This window comes from Pleurodeles waltl, chromosome 6 (genome assembly GCF_031143425.1).
Source record: "Pleurodeles waltl isolate 20211129_DDA chromosome 6, aPleWal1.hap1.20221129, whole genome shotgun sequence".
Taxonomy (NCBI): domain Eukaryota; kingdom Metazoa; phylum Chordata; class Amphibia; order Caudata; family Salamandridae; genus Pleurodeles; species Pleurodeles waltl.
The window spans coordinates 613,590,854-613,609,753 of NC_090445.1; the positions used below are offsets into that span (position 1 = coordinate 613,590,854).

At 47.9% G+C, this 18,900-nt stretch overlaps 1 protein-coding gene across 12 annotated transcripts in view; it reads left to right on the forward strand.

Annotated features, from left to right (window-relative positions):
* Nucleotides 1-18,900, forward strand: part of NAV1 (neuron navigator 1) — a 950,201-nt gene that overhangs the window by 731,366 nt on the left and 199,935 nt on the right. For 10 of the 12 annotated variants that reach the window (XM_069238908.1, XM_069238913.1, XM_069238909.1 and 7 more), the window contains 3 exons: nucleotides 16,302-16,354; nucleotides 17,773-17,796; nucleotides 17,894-17,971. In XM_069238908.1, the coding sequence (XP_069095009.1) occupies nucleotides 16,302-16,354; nucleotides 17,773-17,796; nucleotides 17,894-17,971 (155 nt within the window). The remainder of the gene's footprint in view (nucleotides 1-16,301; nucleotides 16,355-17,772; nucleotides 17,797-17,893; nucleotides 17,972-18,900) is intronic. The other 2 variants (XM_069238912.1, XM_069238916.1) reach the window with 1 other exon arrangement.

An 18,900-nucleotide genomic window follows, 5' to 3' on the forward strand; every position in this document is an offset into this window, starting at 1 on the left:
TCTAAATAACAAATCGTTGCTTTCAAATGTGCCCCTGGCGTGTTCATCGTCTTTGTATTTTTTTCCACAGTCGAATGGAAACCTGGGATTGACAATAGATGACATTTTAATAGACTCTTTATTATTTTTAAAACTACACAAACTGGTTTGACTCTTTAAATACTGTCTACTTAAATACTGCCTGGGTGTAATATATGGTGTAACCGGGCGCTCCCATGGTAGATGAGCACAGAAACTGTACTGGACAGAACCTCTAACAGGCTATGTAACTAGCGCCTATCTTGGGCCATAGTGAGGGTGGACAGAGGATAAAAACCGTATATTCCACATAAATCGGATCCGGCCATACCTCACTATGGCCAAGAGAGGCACTTGTTATGTACTCTGTGCTCATCCACCCTGGGAGCACTCTGTGCTATGCAAGAGAAGTCTTAAGTCAAAAAATATTAGAGGAAGAATCTGGATTTTGTATTGAGGAAGGATGATTTGAATCCAGGCCACATGCAGCTGCTAACTATGCAGAGACCTCTTCAGCTGTTAAAATCCGACTTGCAAAACATCTACTGCATTGCTGAAGCTGGAGATCGCCATAGAGTAGCATGAAGCCCTGGAAAAAGGTGAAGACGTGAGAGAACAAACCAGTGGCTAGTAGAAGAACGAGAGCAACATGCATTTCCCCACCCCGAGATGCAACTCTAACTCAGTGGAACAAACTTCAACCTCGAGAGACATCTGTGGCTCTCATGATGCACCCCATACCAATCACTGTGCTAAAGCTGTAAATGTTTTCAATACATGGAATGAGAAGACATAGCCCTTCTACATCTAAGGTAATAGACTATAGACCTATAAAAAACGTTAAACCAACAGATATTAAGAGAAAATACAAAGGTCCTCTACTGCCTAGCTCAAACAAGGCAACCATGAAGCAAACGCTGGAAACGTTCTTTTACACATCAAATCTATTTTTCAACTTGAATTATCTGGATTTAATGAAAGAGAGTTTCCCAAATATTTTTTCTCTGAAAGAGGTCAAAATGGTTTTTGAAGGAGTGTAAGGAAATGCCTCCTTGGCATGGTTGCCCCCTGACTTTTTGCCTTTGCTGATGCTATGTTTACAATTGAAAGTGTGCTGAGGCCTGCTAACCAGGCCCCAGCACCAGTGTTCTTTCCCTAACCTGTACTTTTGTATCCACAATTGGCAGACCCTGGCATCCAGATAAGTCCCTTGTAACTGGTACTTCTAGTACCAAGGGCCCTGATGCCAAGGAAGGTCTCTAAGGGCTGCAGCATGTCTTATGCCACCCTGGAGACCTCTCACTCAGCACAGACACACTGCTTACCAGCTTGTGTGTGCTAGTGAGGACAAAACGAGTAAGTCGACATGGCACTCCCCTCAGGGTGCCATGCCAGCCTCTCACTGCCTATGCAGTATAGGTAAGACACCCCTCTAGCAGGCCTTACAGCCCTAAGGCAGGGTGCACTATACCATAGGTGAGGGTACCAGTGCATGAGCATGGTACCCCTACAGTGTCTAAACAAAACCTTAGACATTGTAAGTGCAGGGTAGCCATAAGAGTATATGGTCTGGGAGTCTGTCAAACACGAACTCCACAGCACCATAATGGCTACACTGAAAACTGGGAAGTTTGGTATCAAACTTCTCAGCACAATAAATGCACACTGATGCCAGTGTACATTTTATTGTAAAATACACCCCAGAGGGCACCTTAGAGGTGCCCCCTGAAACTTAACCGACTATCTGTGTAGGCTGACTAGTTTTAGCAGCCTGCCACAAACCGAGACATGTTGCTGGCCCCATGGGGAGAGTGCCTTTGTCACTCTGAGGCCAGTAACAAAGCCTGCACTGGGTGGAGATGCTAACACCTCCCCCAGGCAGGAATTGTCACACCTGGCGGTGAGCCTCAAAGGCTCACCTCCTTTGTGCCAAACCAGCAGGACACTCCAGCTAGTGGAGTTGCCCGCCCCCTCCGGCCAGGCCCCACTTTTGGCGGCAAGGCCGGAGAAAATAATGAGAATAACAAGGAGGAGTCACTGGCCAGTCAGGACAGCCCCTAAGGTGTCCTGAGCTGAGGTGACTCTAACTTTTAGAAATCCTCCATCTTGCAGATGGAGGATTCCCCCAATAGGGTTAGGATTGTGACCCCCTCCCCTTGGGAGGAGGCACAAAGAGGGTGTACCCACCCTCAGGGCTAGTAGCCATTGGCTACTAACCCCCCAGACCTAAACACGCCCTTAAATTTAGTATTTAAGGGCTACCCTGAACCCTAGAAAATGAGATTCCTGCAACAAGAAGAAGGACTGCCCAGCTGAAAACCCCTGCAGCGGAAGACCAGAAGACGACAACTGCCTTGGCTCCAGAAACTCACCGGCCTGTCTCCTGCCTTCCAAAGATCCTGCTCCAGCGACGCCTTCCGAAGGGACCAGCGACCTCGACATCCTCTGAGGACTGCCCCTGCTTCGAAAAGACAAGAAACTCCCGAGGACAGCGGACCTGCTCCAAGAAAAGCTGCAACTTTGTTTCCAGCAGCTTTAAAGAACCCTGCAAGCTCCCCGCAAGAAGCGTGAGACTTGCAACACTGCACCCGGCGACCCCGACTCGGCTGGTGGAGACCCGACACCTCAGGAGGGACCCCAGGACTACTCTGATACTGTGAGTACCAAAACCTGTCCCCCCTGTGCCCCCACAGCGCCGCCTGCAGAGGGAATCCCGAGGCTTCCCCTGACCGCGACTCTTTGAACCTAAAGTCCCGACGCCTGGGAGAGACCCTGCACCCGCAGCCCCCAGGACCTGAAGGACCGGACTTTCACTGGAGAAGTGACCCCCAGGAGTCCCTCTCCCTTGCCCAAGTGGAGGTTTCCCCGAGGAACCCCCCCCTTGCCTGCCTGCAGCGCTGAAGAGATCCCGAGATCTCTCATAGACTAACATTGCGAACCCGACGCTTGTTTCTACACTGCACCCGGCCGCCCCCGCGCTGCTGAGGGTGAAATTTCTGTGTGGACTCGTGTCCCCCCCCGGTGCCCTACAAAACCCCCCTGGTCTGCCCTCCGAAGACGCGGGTACTTACCTGCAAGCAGACCGGAACCGGGGCACCCCCTTCTCTCCATTCTAGCCTATGTGTTTTGGGCACCACTTTGAACTCTGCACCTGACCGGCCCTGAGCTGCTGGTGTGGTGACTTTGGGGTTGCTCTGAACCCCCAACGGTGGGCTACCTTGGACCAAGAACTGAACCCTGTAAGTGTCTTACTTACCTGGTAAAACTAATCAAAACTTACCTCCCCTAGGAACTGTGAAAATTGAACTAAGTGTCCACTTTTAAAACAGCTATTTGTCAATAACTTGAAAAGTATACATGCAATTTTGATGATTTGAAGTTCCTAAAGTACTTACCTGCAATACCTTTCGAATGAGATATTACATGTAGAATTTGAACCTGTGGTTCTTAAAATAAACTAAGAAAAGATATTTTTCTATATAAAAACCTATTGGCTGGATTTGTCTCTGAGTGTGTGTACCTCATTTATTGTCTATGTGTATGTACAACAAATGCTTAACACTACTCCTTGGATAAGCCTACTGCTCGACCACACTACCACAAAATAGAGCATTAGTATTATCTATTTTTACCACTATTTTACCTCTAAGGGGAACCCTTGGACTCTGTGCATGCTATTCCTTACTTTGAAATAGCACATACAGAGCCAACTTCCTACATTGGTGGATCAGCGGTGGGGTACAAGACTTTGCATTTGCTGGACTACTCAGCCAATACCTGATCACACGACAAATTCCAAAATTGTCATTAGAAATTGATTTTTGCAATTTGAAAAGTTTTCTAAATTCTTAAAAGACCTGCTAGGGCCTTGTGTTAGATCCTGTTTAGCATTTCTTTTAGAGTTTAAAAGTTTGTAAAAGTTTGAATTAGATTCTAGAACCAGTTTTAGTTTCTTAAAAAGTATTCCAACTTTTAGAAGCATAATGTCTAGCACAGATGTGAATGTGGTGGAACTCGACACCACACCTTACCTCCATCTACAGATGAGAGAGCTAAGGTCACTCTGTAAACTAAAGAAAATAGCAATGGGCCCCAAACCTACCAAAGTACAGCTCCAGGAGCTTTTGGCAGAGTTTGAAAAGGCCAACCCCTCTGAGGATGGCAACTCAGAGGATGAAGATAGTGACTTGGAGGGAAATTCCCCCCCTCCAGTCCTACTTAGGGAGAGCAGGGCTTCTCAAGCCCTGACTCCACAAATAATAGTCAGAGATGCTGGTTCCCTCACAGGAGGGACCAACAACTCTGAAATCACTGAGGATAACTCCAGTGAAGAGGACATCCAGTTAGCCAGGATGGCCAAAAGATTGGCTTTGGAAAGACAGATCCTAGCCATAGAGAGGGAAAGACAAGAGATGGGCCTAGGACCCATCAATGGTGGCAGCAACATAAATAGGGTCAGAGATTCTCCTGACATGTTGAAAATCCCCAAAGGGATTGTAACTAAATATGAAGATGGTGATGACATCACCAAATGGTTCACAGCTTTTGAGAGGGCTTGTGTAACCAGAAAAGTGAACAGATCTCACTGGGGTGCTCTCCTTTGGGAAATGTTCACAGGAAAGTGTAGGGATAGACTCCTCACACTCTCTGGACAAGATGCAGAATCTTATGACCTCATGAAGGGTACCCTGATTGAGGGCTTTGGATTCTCCACTGAGGAGTACAGGATTAGGTTCAGGGGGGCTCAAAAATCCTCGAGCCAGACCTGGGTTGACTTTGTTGACTACTCAGTGAAAACACTAGATGGTTGGATTCAAGGCAGTGGTGTAAGTAATTATGATGGGCTGTACAATTTATTTGTGAAAGAACACCTGTTAAGTAATTGTTTCAATGATAAACTGCATCAGCATCTGGTAGACCTAGGACCAATTTCTCCCCAAGAATTGGGAAAGAAGGCGGACCATTGGGTCAAGACAAGGGTGTCCAAGACTTCAACAGGGGGTGACCAAAAGAAAGGGGTCACAAAGACTCCCCAGCAGAAGGGTGATGAGACAACCAAAACTAAAAATAGTAAAGAGTCTTCTACAGGCCCCCAAAAACCTGCACAGGAGGGTGGGCCCAGAGCCTCTTCACAAAACAAGGGGTACAAGGGTAAAAACTTTGATCCCAAAAAGGCCTGGTGTCATGGCTGTAAACAGCATGGACACCAAACTGGAGACAAGGCCTGTCCCAAGAAAGGTTCCACTCCAAACTCCCATCCAGGTAACACTGGTATGGCTAGTCTCCAAGTGGGATCAACAGTGTGCCCAGAGCAAATCAGGGTCCACACTGAAGCTACTCTAGTTTCTGAGGGTGGGGTGGATTTAGCCACACTAGCTGTCTGGCCGCCTAACATGCAAAAATACAGACAGCAACTCTTAATTAATGGGACTAGAATAGAGGGCCTGAGGGATACAGGTGCCAGTGTCACCATGGTGACAGAGAAACTGGTTTCCCCTGGCCAATACCTGACTGGAAAAACTTACACAGTCACCAACGCTGACAATCAGAGAAAAGTACATCCCATGGCAATGGTTACTTTAGAATGGGGAGGGGTCAATGGCCTGAAACAGGTGGTGGTCTCCTCAAATATCCCAGTGGACTGTCTGCTTGGAAATGACCTGGAGTCCTCAGCATGGGCTGAGGTAGAGCTAAAAACCCATGCAGCAATGCTGGGTATCCCTGAACTGGTGTGTGTGAAAACAAGAGCACAATGCAAGGAACAGGGTGAAAAAGTAGAGCTGGAGTCTGGAAAAATGGCCCAGCCTACCAAGAGAACAGGAAAGTCAGTTGGGAAACCAACTGCAACACAGCAAAAGAAAGGGAACCTCTCTTCTCAGGAAGAAGTTCTGCCCTCTGAGGGAACTGAGCCTTTGGAGCTTGAACCTTATCAGGTTGAGCTCTTAGGCCCAGGGGGACCCTCAAGGGAAGAGCTGTGTAAGGGACAAGAAACCTGTCCCTCTCTTGAAGGCCTTAGGCAGCAAGCTGCCGAAGAGTCCAAAGGCAAGAAAAATGGAACACATAGGGTCTATTGGGAAGATGGGCTCCTGTACACTGAGGCCAGAGACCCCAAACCTGGTGCCACTAGGAGAGTGGTAGTGCCTCAGCTGTTCAGAGAGTTCATCCTAACATTGGCCCATGACATTCCCCTTGCTGGACATTTGGGACAAACCAAGACGTGGGAGAGGTTAGTCAACCACTTCTACTGGCCCAATATGTCCAACATGGTTAAGGAGTTTTGCCTCTCCTGCCCCACCTGTCAAGCCAGTGGTAAGACAGGTGGGCATCCAAAGGCCCCCCTCATTCCACTTCCAGTGGTGGGGGTGCCCTTTGAAAGAGTGGGTGTGGACATAGTTGGTCCACTGGAACCTCCCACAGCCTCAGGAAATATGTATATCCTGGTAGTAGTGGATCATGCTACCAGGTATCCTGAAGCTATTCCCCTTAGGTCGACTACTGCCCCTGCAGTAGCCAAGGCCCTCATTGGTATCTTTACCAGAGTGGGTTTCCCTAAGGAGGTGGTGTCTGACAGAGGTACCAACTTCATGTCAGCATACCTAAAGCACATGTGGAATGAGTGTGGAGTGACTTATAAATTCACTACACCCTACCATCCACAAACTAATGGCTTAGTTGAGAGATTCAACAAGACATTAAAAGGCATGATCATGGGGCTCCCAGAAAAACTCAAAAGGAGATGGGATGTCCTCCTGCCATGTCTGCTTTTCGCTTACAGGGAGGTACCACAGAAGGGAGTAGGGTTCTCACCCTTTGAACTTCTGTTTGGTCATCCTGTAAGGGGACCACTTGCCCTTGTTAAAGAAGGCTGGGAGAGACCTCTCCATGAGCCTAAACAGGACATAGTGGACTATGTACTTGGCCTTCGCTCTAGAATGGCAGAGTACATGGAAAAGGCAACCAAAAACCTTGAGGCCAGCCAACAGCTCCAGAAGTTTTGGTATGACCAAAAGGCTGCACTGGTTGAGTTCCAACCAGGGCAGAAAGTCTGGGTTCTGGAGCCTGTGGCTCCCAGGGCACTCCAGGACAAATGGAGTGGCCCTTACCCAGTGCTAGAAAGGAAGAGTCAGGTCACCTACCTGGTGGACCTGGACACAAGCAGGAGCCCCAAGAGGGTAATCCATGTGAACCGCCTTAAGCTCTTCCATGACAGGGCTGATGTGAATCTGTTGATGGTAACAGATGAGGATCAGGAGGCAGAGAGTGAACCTCTCCCTGATCTTCTGTCATCAGACCCAAGAGATGGCACAGTAGATGGAGTGATCTACTCAGACACCCTCTCTGGCCAACAGCAGGCTGATTGTAGGAGAGTCCTACAACAGTTTCCTGAGCTTTTCTCCCTAACCCCTGGTCAGACACCCCTGTGCACCCATGATGTGGACACAGGAGACAGCATGCCTGTCAAGAACAAAATCTTTAGACAATCTGACCATGTTAAGGAAAGCATCAAGGTGGAAGTCCACAAGATGCTGGAATTGGGAGTAATTGAGCGCTCTGACAGCCCCTGGGCTAGCCCAGTGGTCTTAGTCCCCAAACCTCACACCAAAGATGGAAAGAAAGAGATGAGGTTTTGTGTGGACTACAGAGGGCTCAATTCTGTCACCAAGACAGATGCTCATCCAATTCCAAGAGCTGATGAGCTCATAGACAAATTAGGTGCTGCCAAATTCTTAAGTACCTTTGACTTGACAGCAGGGTACTGGCAAATAAAAATGGCACCTGGAGCAAAAGAGAAAACAGCATTCTCCACACCTGATGGGCATTATCAGTTTACTGTTATGCCCTTTGGTTTAAAGAATGCCCCTGCCACCTTCCAAAGGTTGGTGAATCAAGTCCTTGCTGGCTTGGAGTCCTTTAGCACAGCTTATCTTGATGATATTGCTGTCTTTAGCTCCACCTGGCAGGATCACCTGGTCCACCTGAAGAAGGTTTTGAAGGCTCTGCAATCTGCAGGCCTCTCTATCAAGGCATCCAAATGCCAGATAGGGCAGGGAACTGTGGTTTACTTGGGCCACCTTGTAGGTGGAGGCCAAGTCCAGCCACTCCAACCCAAGATCCAGACTATTCTGGACTGGGTAGCTCCAAAAACCCAGACTCAAGTCAGGGCATTCCTTGGCTTGACTGGGTACTACAGGAGGTTTGTGAAGGGATATGGATCCATTGTGACAGCCCTCACTGAGCTCACCTCCAAGAAAATGCCCAAGAAAGTGAACTGGACTGTGGACTGCCAACAGGCCTTTGACACCCTGAAACAAGCAATGTGCTCAGCACCAGTTCTCAAAGCTCCAGATTATTCTAAGCAGTTCATTGTGCAGACTGATGCCTCTGAACATGGGATAGGGGCAGTTCTGTCCCAAACAAATGATGATGGCCTTGACCAGCCTGTTGCTTTCATTAGCAGGAGGTTACTCCCCCGGGAGCAGCGTTGGAGTGCCATTGAGAGGGAGGCCTTTGCTGTGGTTTGGTCCCTGAAGAAGCTGAGACCATACCTCTTTGGGACTCACTTCCTAGTTCAAACTGACCACAGACCTCTCAAATGGCTGATGCAAATGAAAGGTGAAAATCCTAAACTGTTGAGGTGGTCCATCTCCCTACAGGGAATGGACTTTATAGTGGAACACAGACCTGGGACTGCCCATGCCAATGCAGATGGCCTTTCCAGGTTCTTCCACTTAGAAAATGAAGACTCTCTTGGGAAAGGTTAGTCTCATCCTCTTTCGTTTGGGGGGGGGTTGTGTAAGGAAATGCCTCCTTGGCATGGTTGCCCCCTGACTTTTTGCCTTTGCTGATGCTATGTTTACAATTGAAAGTGTGCTGAGGCCTGCTAACCAGGCCCCAGCACCAGTGTTCTTTCCCTAACCTGTACTTTTGTATCCACAATTGGCAGACCCTGGCATCCAGATAAGTCCCTTGTAACTGGTACTTCTAGTACCAAGGGCCCTGATGCCAAGGAAGGTCTCTAAGGGCTGCAGCATGTCTTATGCCACCCTGGAGACCTCTCACTCAGCACAGACACACTGCTTACCAGCTTGTGTGTGCTAGTGAGGACAAAACGAGTAAGTCGACATGGCACTCCCCTCAGGGTGCCATGCCAGCCTCTCACTGCCTATGCAGTATAGGTAAGACACCCCTCTAGCAGGCCTTACAGCCCTAAGGCAGGGTGCACTATACCATAGGTGAGGGTACCAGTGCATGAGCATGGTACCCCTACAGTGTCTAAACAAAACCTTAGACATTGTAAGTGCAGGGTAGCCATAAGAGTATATGGTCTGGGAGTCTGTCAAACACGAACTCCACAGCACCATAATGGCTACACTGAAAACTGGGAAGTTTGGTATCAAACTTCTCAGCACAATAAATGCACACTGATGCCAGTGTACATTTTATTGTAAAATACACCCCAGAGGGCACCTTAGAGGTGCCCCCTGAAACTTAACCGACTATCTGTGTAGGCTGACTAGTTTTAGCAGCCTGCCACAAACCGAGACATGTTGCTGGCCCCATGGGGAGAGTGCCTTTGTCACTCTGAGGCCAGTAACAAAGCCTGCACTGGGTGGAGATGCTAACACCTCCCCCAGGCAGGAATTGTCACACCTGGCGGTGAGCCTCAAAGGCTCACCTCCTTTGTGCCAAACCAGCAGGACACTCCAGCTAGTGGAGTTGCCCGCCCCCTCCGGCCAGGCCCCACTTTTGGCGGCAAGGCCGGAGAAAATAATGAGAATAACAAGGAGGAGTCACTGGCCAGTCAGGACAGCCCCTAAGGTGTCCTGAGCTGAGGTGACTCTAACTTTTAGAAATCCTCCATCTTGCAGATGGAGGATTCCCCCAATAGGGTTAGGATTGTGACCCCCTCCCCTTGGGAGGAGGCACAAAGAGGGTGTACCCACCCTCAGGGCTAGTAGCCATTGGCTACTAACCCCCCAGACCTAAACACGCCCTTAAATTTAGTATTTAAGGGCTACCCTGAACCCTAGAAAATGAGATTCCTGCAACAAGAAGAAGGACTGCCCAGCTGAAAACCCCTGCAGCGGAAGACCAGAAGACGACAACTGCCTTGGCTCCAGAAACTCACCGGCCTGTCTCCTGCCTTCCAAAGATCCTGCTCCAGCGACGCCTTCCGAAGGGACCAGCGACCTCGACATCCTCTGAGGACTGCCCCTGCTTCGAAAAGACAAGAAACTCCCGAGGACAGCGGACCTGCTCCAAGAAAAGCTGCAACTTTGTTTCCAGCAGCTTTAAAGAACCCTGCAAGCTCCCCGCAAGAAGCGTGAGACTTGCAACACTGCACCCGGCGACCCCGACTCGGCTGGTGGAGACCCGACACCTCAGGAGGGACCCCAGGACTACTCTGATACTGTGAGTACCAAAACCTGTCCCCCCTGAGCCCCCACAGCGCCGCCTGCAGAGGGAATCCCGAGGCTTCCCCTGACCGCGACTCTTTGAACCTAAAGTCCCGACGCCTGGGAGAGACCCTGCACCCGCAGCCCCCAGGACCTGAAGGACCGGACTTTCACTGGAGAAGTGACCCCCAGGAGTCCCTCTCCCTTGCCCAAGTGGAGGTTTCCCCGAGGAACCCCCCCCTTGCCTGCCTGCAGCGCTGAAGAGATCCCGAGATCTCTCATAGACTAACATTGCGAACCCGACGCTTGTTTCTACACTGCACCCGGCCGCCCCCGCGCTGCTGAGGGTGAAATTTCTGTGTGGACTCGTGTCCCCCCCCGGTGCCCTACAAAACTCCCCTGGTCTGCCCTCCGAAGACGCGGGTACTTACCTGCAAGCAGACCGGAACCGGGGCACCCCCTTCTCTCCATTCTAGCCTATGTGTTTTGGGCACCACTTTGAACTCTGCACCTGACCGGCCCTGAGCTGCTGGTGTGGTGACTTTGGGGTTGCTCTGAACCCCCAACGGTGGGCTACCTTGGACCAAGAACTGAACCCTGTAAGTGTCTTACTTACCTGGTAAAACTAATCAAAACTTACCTCCCCTAGGAACTGTGAAAATTGAACTAAGTGTCCACTTTTAAAACAGCTATTTGTCAATAACTTGAAAAGTATACATGCAATTTTGATGATTTGAAGTTCCTAAAGTACTTACCTGCAATACCTTTCGAATGAGATATTACATGTAGAATTTGAACCTGTGGTTCTTAAAATAAACTAAGAAAAGATATTTTTCTATATAAAAACCTATTGGCTGGATTTGTCTCTGAGTGTGTGTACCTCATTTATTGTCTATGTGTATGTACAACAAATGCTTAACACTACTCCTTGGATAAGCCTACTGCTCGACCACACTACCACAAAATAGAGCATTAGTATTATCTATTTTTACCACTATTTTACCTCTAAGGGGAACCCTTGGACTCTGTGCATGCTATTCCTTACTTTGAAATAGCACATACAGAGCCAACTTCCTACAAGGAGTATCTGAGGACATGTTGCACATATTTGAGCCTAGGATTATAATTAAACAATGGTGTCACAACATGTAGGACCTTCGATACTGCCCTGAAATATTTTGAACAGACCTGCCCACAGAGGCAACGAAAGCGGATAGTTAATAATCTGAGGTAGAATTTCAGACTGGAATAAACTGTGCGTAAGAGATAACAACAGGACTGAATCTCCTCTTGGAAATGAACAGTCACTAATCTCTTCCACAAGAAATTATTGCAATCTTTTCCAGGTGTAACAAAGGGTTGCATACTATGTATCCAAAAATAACTTACCTGTCGAATTGTTATTTGAATGCATCACTTCTCAATATAGTCGTTCACAGATAACCCATGAAATCATTATAATGTTATTCTTAAATGCAGTATTTCGTTTGTAACTACTGTGACAGATTTCATGATTCTTTGTAGCTTACATGTGCAGTCAGTAATATTTAACTCCTCTCCCCTTTCCCTCACATCATTGCAGCAGCATTCCTTAAGACAATTCCCGGAACACTTACGGTGGACGAATGAGGTTTCCCCATGCCGCTACCCATTGAGAATGCTCACTAGCCCCCCACTTCCTGTGCATTACTGCAGTAGCCCTACCAGCAATAAAAAAAAGATCAACAGTGTAGATTGAATCGGCAACTGCGTGTCAGATGACCCCCCACCCACTGGCACTCACCTCACCTGCCACCGGTAATATTAAACTCTTCCCTACCCCTGCCTCTCCCGCCCAGTTCTATGTCCTCCTATCCAACAGCTCTATGCCCCGAATTTTATACAAAGCATTTCCTTTTACGACAAACTGTTTACACAAAAGTGTGTGCCACTCTTTCAGGAGATCCTGAATCAACAGTGGATGTGACAAATAAATGAAAAGGGTGAACCAAGTAGTTAACTAGAGTAAAGCATGTTTCTGAATCTGTCCCCTCAAAACCTGCAGTTCAAGGTCTCAAATAAATATAAGCCAATGACTAAGGCCACTGACTATGGAAGGTTGTTCTGAGGCAAACACCTTCATTGTCATCATGACCTCACGCTTGGAAAATGCTCCCTAATGCTGCTTCCTCGTGGGAAGAAAAGCTGAAACTGCATATCAGAAACTTCCTCATAGAATCTGGTAATTGCTAGTTCAAGTTCACTCTTTGAGCTAAATAAAGGGAGAGCCAATATACGTGTAGGAGTTTATACAGGAGGGACAAAGTAGTGCTAACAATACTATCAGGAACTATCTAGACCATGTAGTGAAATTGTCAAGAGGGTGAAACTGCTGCAATAAGATAGTCATCTGATCTTCGAGTGGAAGAATACCTGTGTGTAGGAAAATGTCACTGTTGGCATGGTTACCGCCTAACCTTTTGCCTTTTGTTGTTGCCAGCTTTGATTGAGAGTGTGCTGGGACCCTGCTAACCAGGCCCCAGCACCGTTGTTCTTTCCCTAAAACTGTACCTTTGTCTCCACAGTTGGCACAGCCCTGGCACACAGGTAAGTCCCTTGTAAAAGGTACCCCTGGTACCAAGGGCCCTGTGGCCAGGGAAGGTCTCTAAAGGCTGCAGCATGTATTATGCCACCCTGTGGACTCCTCACTCAGCACGTGAACACTGCCTCAGTCTGTTTCTCCCCACCAGTACTCACAAGCTAAGTCGACATGGCACTCACCTCAGAGTGCCATGCCCACAACCCACTGCCTGTGGCATAGGTAAGTCACCCCTCTAGCAGGCCTTACAGCCCTAAGGCAGGGTGCACTATACCACAGGTGAGGGCATAGCTGCATGAGCACTATGCCCATACAGTGTCTAAGCCAATTCTTAGACATTGTAAGTGCAGGATAGCCATAATGAGTATATGGTTTGGGAGTTTGTCAGAAACAAACTCCACAGTTCCATAATACACTGAATACTGGGAAGTTTGGTATCAAACTTCTCGGCACAATAAACCCACACTGATTGATGCCAGTGTGGGATTTATTGAGAAATGCACACATAGGGCATCTTAGAAATGCCCCCTACATACCAGCCCAACTGCTAGTGCTAGGCTGACAGGTCTCTTCCAGCCTGCCGCTTCCAGACAAGTTTCTGGCCACATGGGGTGAGTGCCTTTGTGCACTCTGTGACCAGGAACAAAGCCTGTCCTGGGTGGAGGTGCTTCACACCTCCCCCTGCAGGAACTGTAACATCCCTCATTGGAAAATCCTGCATCTTGTTTTAGAGGATTTAGCCCAATAGGAATAGGGATGTGCCCCCTCCCCAAAGGGAGGAGGCACAAGGAGGGGGTAGCCACCCTCGGTGACAGCCTCCAGCCCTAACATCCCCCTAAATGTAGTATTTAGGGGCAACCCTGAACCCAGGAAATCAGGTTCCTGATGACCTACAAAGGACTGCCTAGCTGAAAAACCTCACAGAGAAGAAGGAAGATAACTGCTTGGGCCCCAGCCCTACCGGCCTGTCTCCAACTTCAGAGAACCTGCACCAGCGACGCATCCTGCGGGCCCAGCAACCTCTGCCGACTCAGAGGACTGCCCTGCAACTACAAAGGATCAAGAACTCCCTTAGACAGCTGACCTGTCCAACCAAAGAAAGAAGAAACCATCTTTAAAGGGACTCTCACCTCACTCCAGAAGCGTGAGTCCCCACCACTCTGCACCCGATGCCCCTGGCACATGTCCAGAGAAACCAACAACCCAGAGAGGATCCCCAGGCGACTCGACGACGTGTCCACCCTGGGCTGACCTCTCTGCACTCCACGACGATGCCTGCATAGGGAATCCCGAGGACCCCACTGACTGCGACTGCCCAGGACGAAGATATCCGACTCCTGGAGAAGCACTGCACCTGCAGCCCCCAGGCCCGTGAGAAACTCACCACCAGTGCAGCAGTGACCAGCAGGTGGCCCTCACCCTTGCCCAGTCAGTGGCTGGCCCGAGAAGTCCCCCTGTGCGCTGCCTGCAGCATCTGAGTGACCTCTGGGTCCCTCCATTGAATCCTATTACAAATCCGATGCCCTGTTTGCCCACTGCACCCGGCTGCCCCTGTGCCGCTGAGGGTGTGTTTTGTGTGCCTACTTGTTTTCCTCCTTCCTCCCCCCCCCCCCCCCCCCCCCCAGTGCTCTCCTAAACCCATCTGGTCTGCTCCCCGAGGACACGGGTACTTACCTGCCAGCAGACCGGAACCAGAGCACTCCCTGTCTCAAGAGGCGCCCATGTTATTTTGGCTCCTCTTTCACCTCTGCACCTGACTGGCCCCTGTGTTGCTGGGTGTTTGGGGTTGACTTGAACCCCCAACAGTGGGCTACTTATGTCCTGGAGACTGAACATGTAAGTGGTTTACTTACCGTATTAACAAAACTATACTTACCTCTACCGGGAACTGTTGAATTTTGTACTGTGTCCACTTTTAAAATAGCTTATTGCCATTTTATGAAAAACTGTGTACATTACTGTTTTGGTTCAAAGTTCTAACTATACCTGTGCCAAGTATCTTACATTTAATGTACTTACCTGCAATTTGAATCTTGTGATTCTAAAATAAATTAAGAAAATAATATTTTTCTACATAAAAAAACTATTGGCCTGGAGTTAAGTCATTGAATGTGTGTTCTTATTTATTGCTTGTGTGTACAGCAAATGCTTAACTCTTCCCTCTGAGAAGCCTAACTGCTCAACCACACTACCACAAATAGAACATTAGTATTATCTATTATTGCCTCTGTCAAGCCTCTTGGGTAACCCCTAGACTCTGCGCACACTACCTCTCATTTTGAAATAGTATATACAGAGCCAGCTTCCTACACTATGGGTTCACAATTGTCTCTTCGACTGACCTATTTACAAACAAATTGATAAAACGTAAGCAGATTAGACATAGTGCAGGCTCCTTTTGAGCACTGGAAATCAAAAGCGAAGACCAGACAATACTTTCATAGACCGCAACTACAGTGCAATTACTGCACACCTGAGATGCTTTTGTAATCCCATCTGGTACCTATGCTGAAAAAGAGTTTAAAAAAAAAAAAAAAAAAAACCTTCATAAGAACTATTACAGACACTCGGAAAGTGGTGGCATTTCCCATGAAGGAGACAAAATAATTCTTCTTGAGGAAAATTCCCTTCCACCAGATGTCACAATCTCTGGCACAGGGGAAGGTGATGACAGTATGTTCGATGATGTCATCATTCATCCAGCTAGTAAATAAAGGGAAGGTGGCATCTGAGACTTTTCTAGTAGTAGTGGAGAGTTTTTATAGTCAGAAGCAGATGGGGATTCGGAAGATAGTAGATTCCATTTTTTTTTTTTTTTGTGAAAAGATTGTTTTCAAATCCAAAGCCATTGAACACCCGTCATCTCCGGGTCAGTCTTTTTGCCAGCATGACTTTTAAATCTTAGAATCTGGCTACCTCAGCCAATCAGAGAGAGGTACTGAACTATTGAAGGAGGGCAGACGTGCAAACATAGGACACTGTTACTCACTGAAGTCGGGATTTCATTCTTAATAGTGGACATCAAGCACAATCATTACAGAATATATGAAGAAAGAATCCAGACAACATAAAGCATTAATATTTAGTATTCCAGCTTTTACCAAATCATTCTTTTTTCACAGGAGATGTTTTGGATCTAAATGTGAAACTCGTTTCTGATGCATTTTCATTCTCGCAATGTGGTTTGAGTCTTTACTTTGGAATATGCTTGATAAAACAGATTATATATTATACCATTATCTTAATGAGGACTAAGACATCTATGAGTGAAAATGCTTGACGAGTTACATGAGCCTTTGTTTCCTCAGTGCATGGATCGGTCCTGTCGCTGGCATCCAGTGCTTCGTCCACGTACTCCTCGGTAGGTTCCGTGTTTGATGTTGCGAGCTGTTCAGCTGAGCAGTGAAGATCTAGTTCACCAATGTATACTTGTCTGCAGTGGAACATTGCACGTCATCGGACATTATTCTTGCCAACAAGCTGGTTTGGGATTCATTTCTCACCGCGTTCATGACAGATCGTCCATTTTCACATTCTTGCTAACCCAGTATATGATTCGTGATAGAATTGGCTCATTTCTAAAAGTATATCGTTTGCAGTACCACAGAGCAGAAATGCTGCGTGAAGCACGTGGTGGTTTAAAGTGCTCATCATTTTGGTTTGAAGTGGGATAGATTGCCAGCCTATCTTTTTTTAAAGTGTTTTCCTGTTTGCGTTCTCGGTCTTCCAAACCTATTTATGTTTTACCGATTCTTTGGAAGTCAGTGCCCTGTCCGTTATGTGACGTGAACTGATTGCGCAGCCTGCAAGTGTTTTGAGTCCTTTCAGCGCTCCTGTTGTGTACACTAACGCTAACACCCTCTCTTCTGTACCCTGTCACTAAACTGGTGGCTTTACCACACCTAACTTCACCGTAGTACCTTTAGAGGGCCTTAGTCTGAAGCTTACCGGGGTCCTTCACTAGCCAGATTAGGGACACCCAGGATGTACCAAAGGCTCAGTCTGTGTAAAACTGATGTGGATTCTAAATACCTACCTATTCCTGTGATGCAGTGGACACTTGCGTTGGTGAGTACTGCAGTTACTACCTCGTACAGGAAGCTGAAACTGTACTGCTCATACCCTGATAAATGTGTGGGGAATCTCGTGTGCAGGGCCCTTACTGCAGCATCAGTCAATATCCTTCATGGGGACTGCGTCCATCCTAACAGAAGAATAGCCGTAGCCATTGCCACGTTTTGGTTTCCCAACAAGGGCACAGGGAACATGCTTCTTGTTTACATTAGCACCCTGGAAGCTCTGCCTTGACCCTAGATACATGCTGTTCTGTGGATAACAGCATCATACTAACAAACAGGATCCTCCCCTGGTGTTGTAACTATAGGCCTGTCTTCATGCTGCTTGGGTACATGGTAGCGGCACAGTAACGCCTAAGAAGTTCAGTCGATCGTGCCGGGCTCAGTTTTGTCAGACCTGCTCAGTAATCCTCCCAAAGGGTGAGAGAGGAAAAGAGAGGGAGCTAGAGTGCAAACGCGAGACAGAAGAACAGAAAGCTTGCGTGAGCATGAATAGATGCGGGGGGGGGGGGGGGGGGTGGGGAGGGGAGAAGAGGAGCTACTGACTCCAGCTTCCATCAATAGAGACCTGCAGACTTTGTCGCTCTTGGCCACAGTGCCGACACCTGCACTTTAATCATTTGCTGGAATTACTCTACTGGTCTAAGCCCTTCTTTAAGCTTTCCTTTTCTCTCTCTTCTCTTTGCATGTTGCTTTTTCTCAGGCAGAGGAGAGGATGCAGTCAGAGGTAGGGTAACTTATTTCATGAATTCCTTGTGCTCACTTGTCCATGGGAAAGGTAACATGAGAAATGGTTTATTCACTTTGTCTTGTTCTCTCTATAGCAAATCCGTAAACTGCGACGAGAACTGGAGAACTCCCAGGAGAAGGTAGCCACACTGACCACGCAGCTGTCGGCAAACGTGAGTTATTGTAAAGCGGGTGCTGGCTGTGGGTGCACCATAGTGACAACTGTACATGCCTGGGTGTCTATGCACGAGTGTGTGTCACACTACTGGGTTCGGGTCATTCTTGAGCAATGGGGGGGCTCTGGAGAAGGGGCTGCACATGGGTGGTACTATTTAAATATCATGGTCTATGTAAGCCCATCACTGAAAATCTCTCTCGGGTCCGCCTCGCTATTGGATAGCTTATGACTCTTCTGACCTTGCCGATATTAACAAAAGATGTGTGCAACTTGACCCATACTGTTCACAGCTGGTGTTCGACTGCCACAAAGAACTGGCGCTTGCCAGCGGAATCCCCAGCTTACCCTCGGGTAGTGAAACTGAGAAGTAAATGCTTATTTAAGGAAGTGACGCAGAATGAAATAGTAAACAACGCAACTAACTGGATGTCGAGTCACAGATGCTGCTTCTAAAATAACCAGGCCTCTATTTACATATAGCTAAAGGCATAGCGTTAAACTAGGAGTATATATAAAAAGCAGACACTGCTACCACAGTATGGGGCCGATATATGGCCCCAAACACGTTTAGGGTGCCTGGACGCTGGAATTGTATAAGCTGGACCTATAAAGCCGTCCATAGAAGCTACGCCGGCTCCCTCTGCCAGTCCAGATCCTTTGTGTTATATACAGGGGTCTCCCCTGTGACAATCTGTAATATCTCAAACAGACAGGGTATCCGCAAAGGTGTTAATGCAACTTGTACAGATGCCAGACGTCAAGTGCCGAAGACTATAAATGAACAGAGATACAGAGCTTCTCCCCATGTGTTGGGGCTTTTGGAAACACACATGCCACTGTGATGGCTGTGTAGTGATGCCCGATGAGTTCCTTTGACCCAGGACCCAGGCAGGTACTTACTAAAAGGTGCCTTCTTTATGTAAA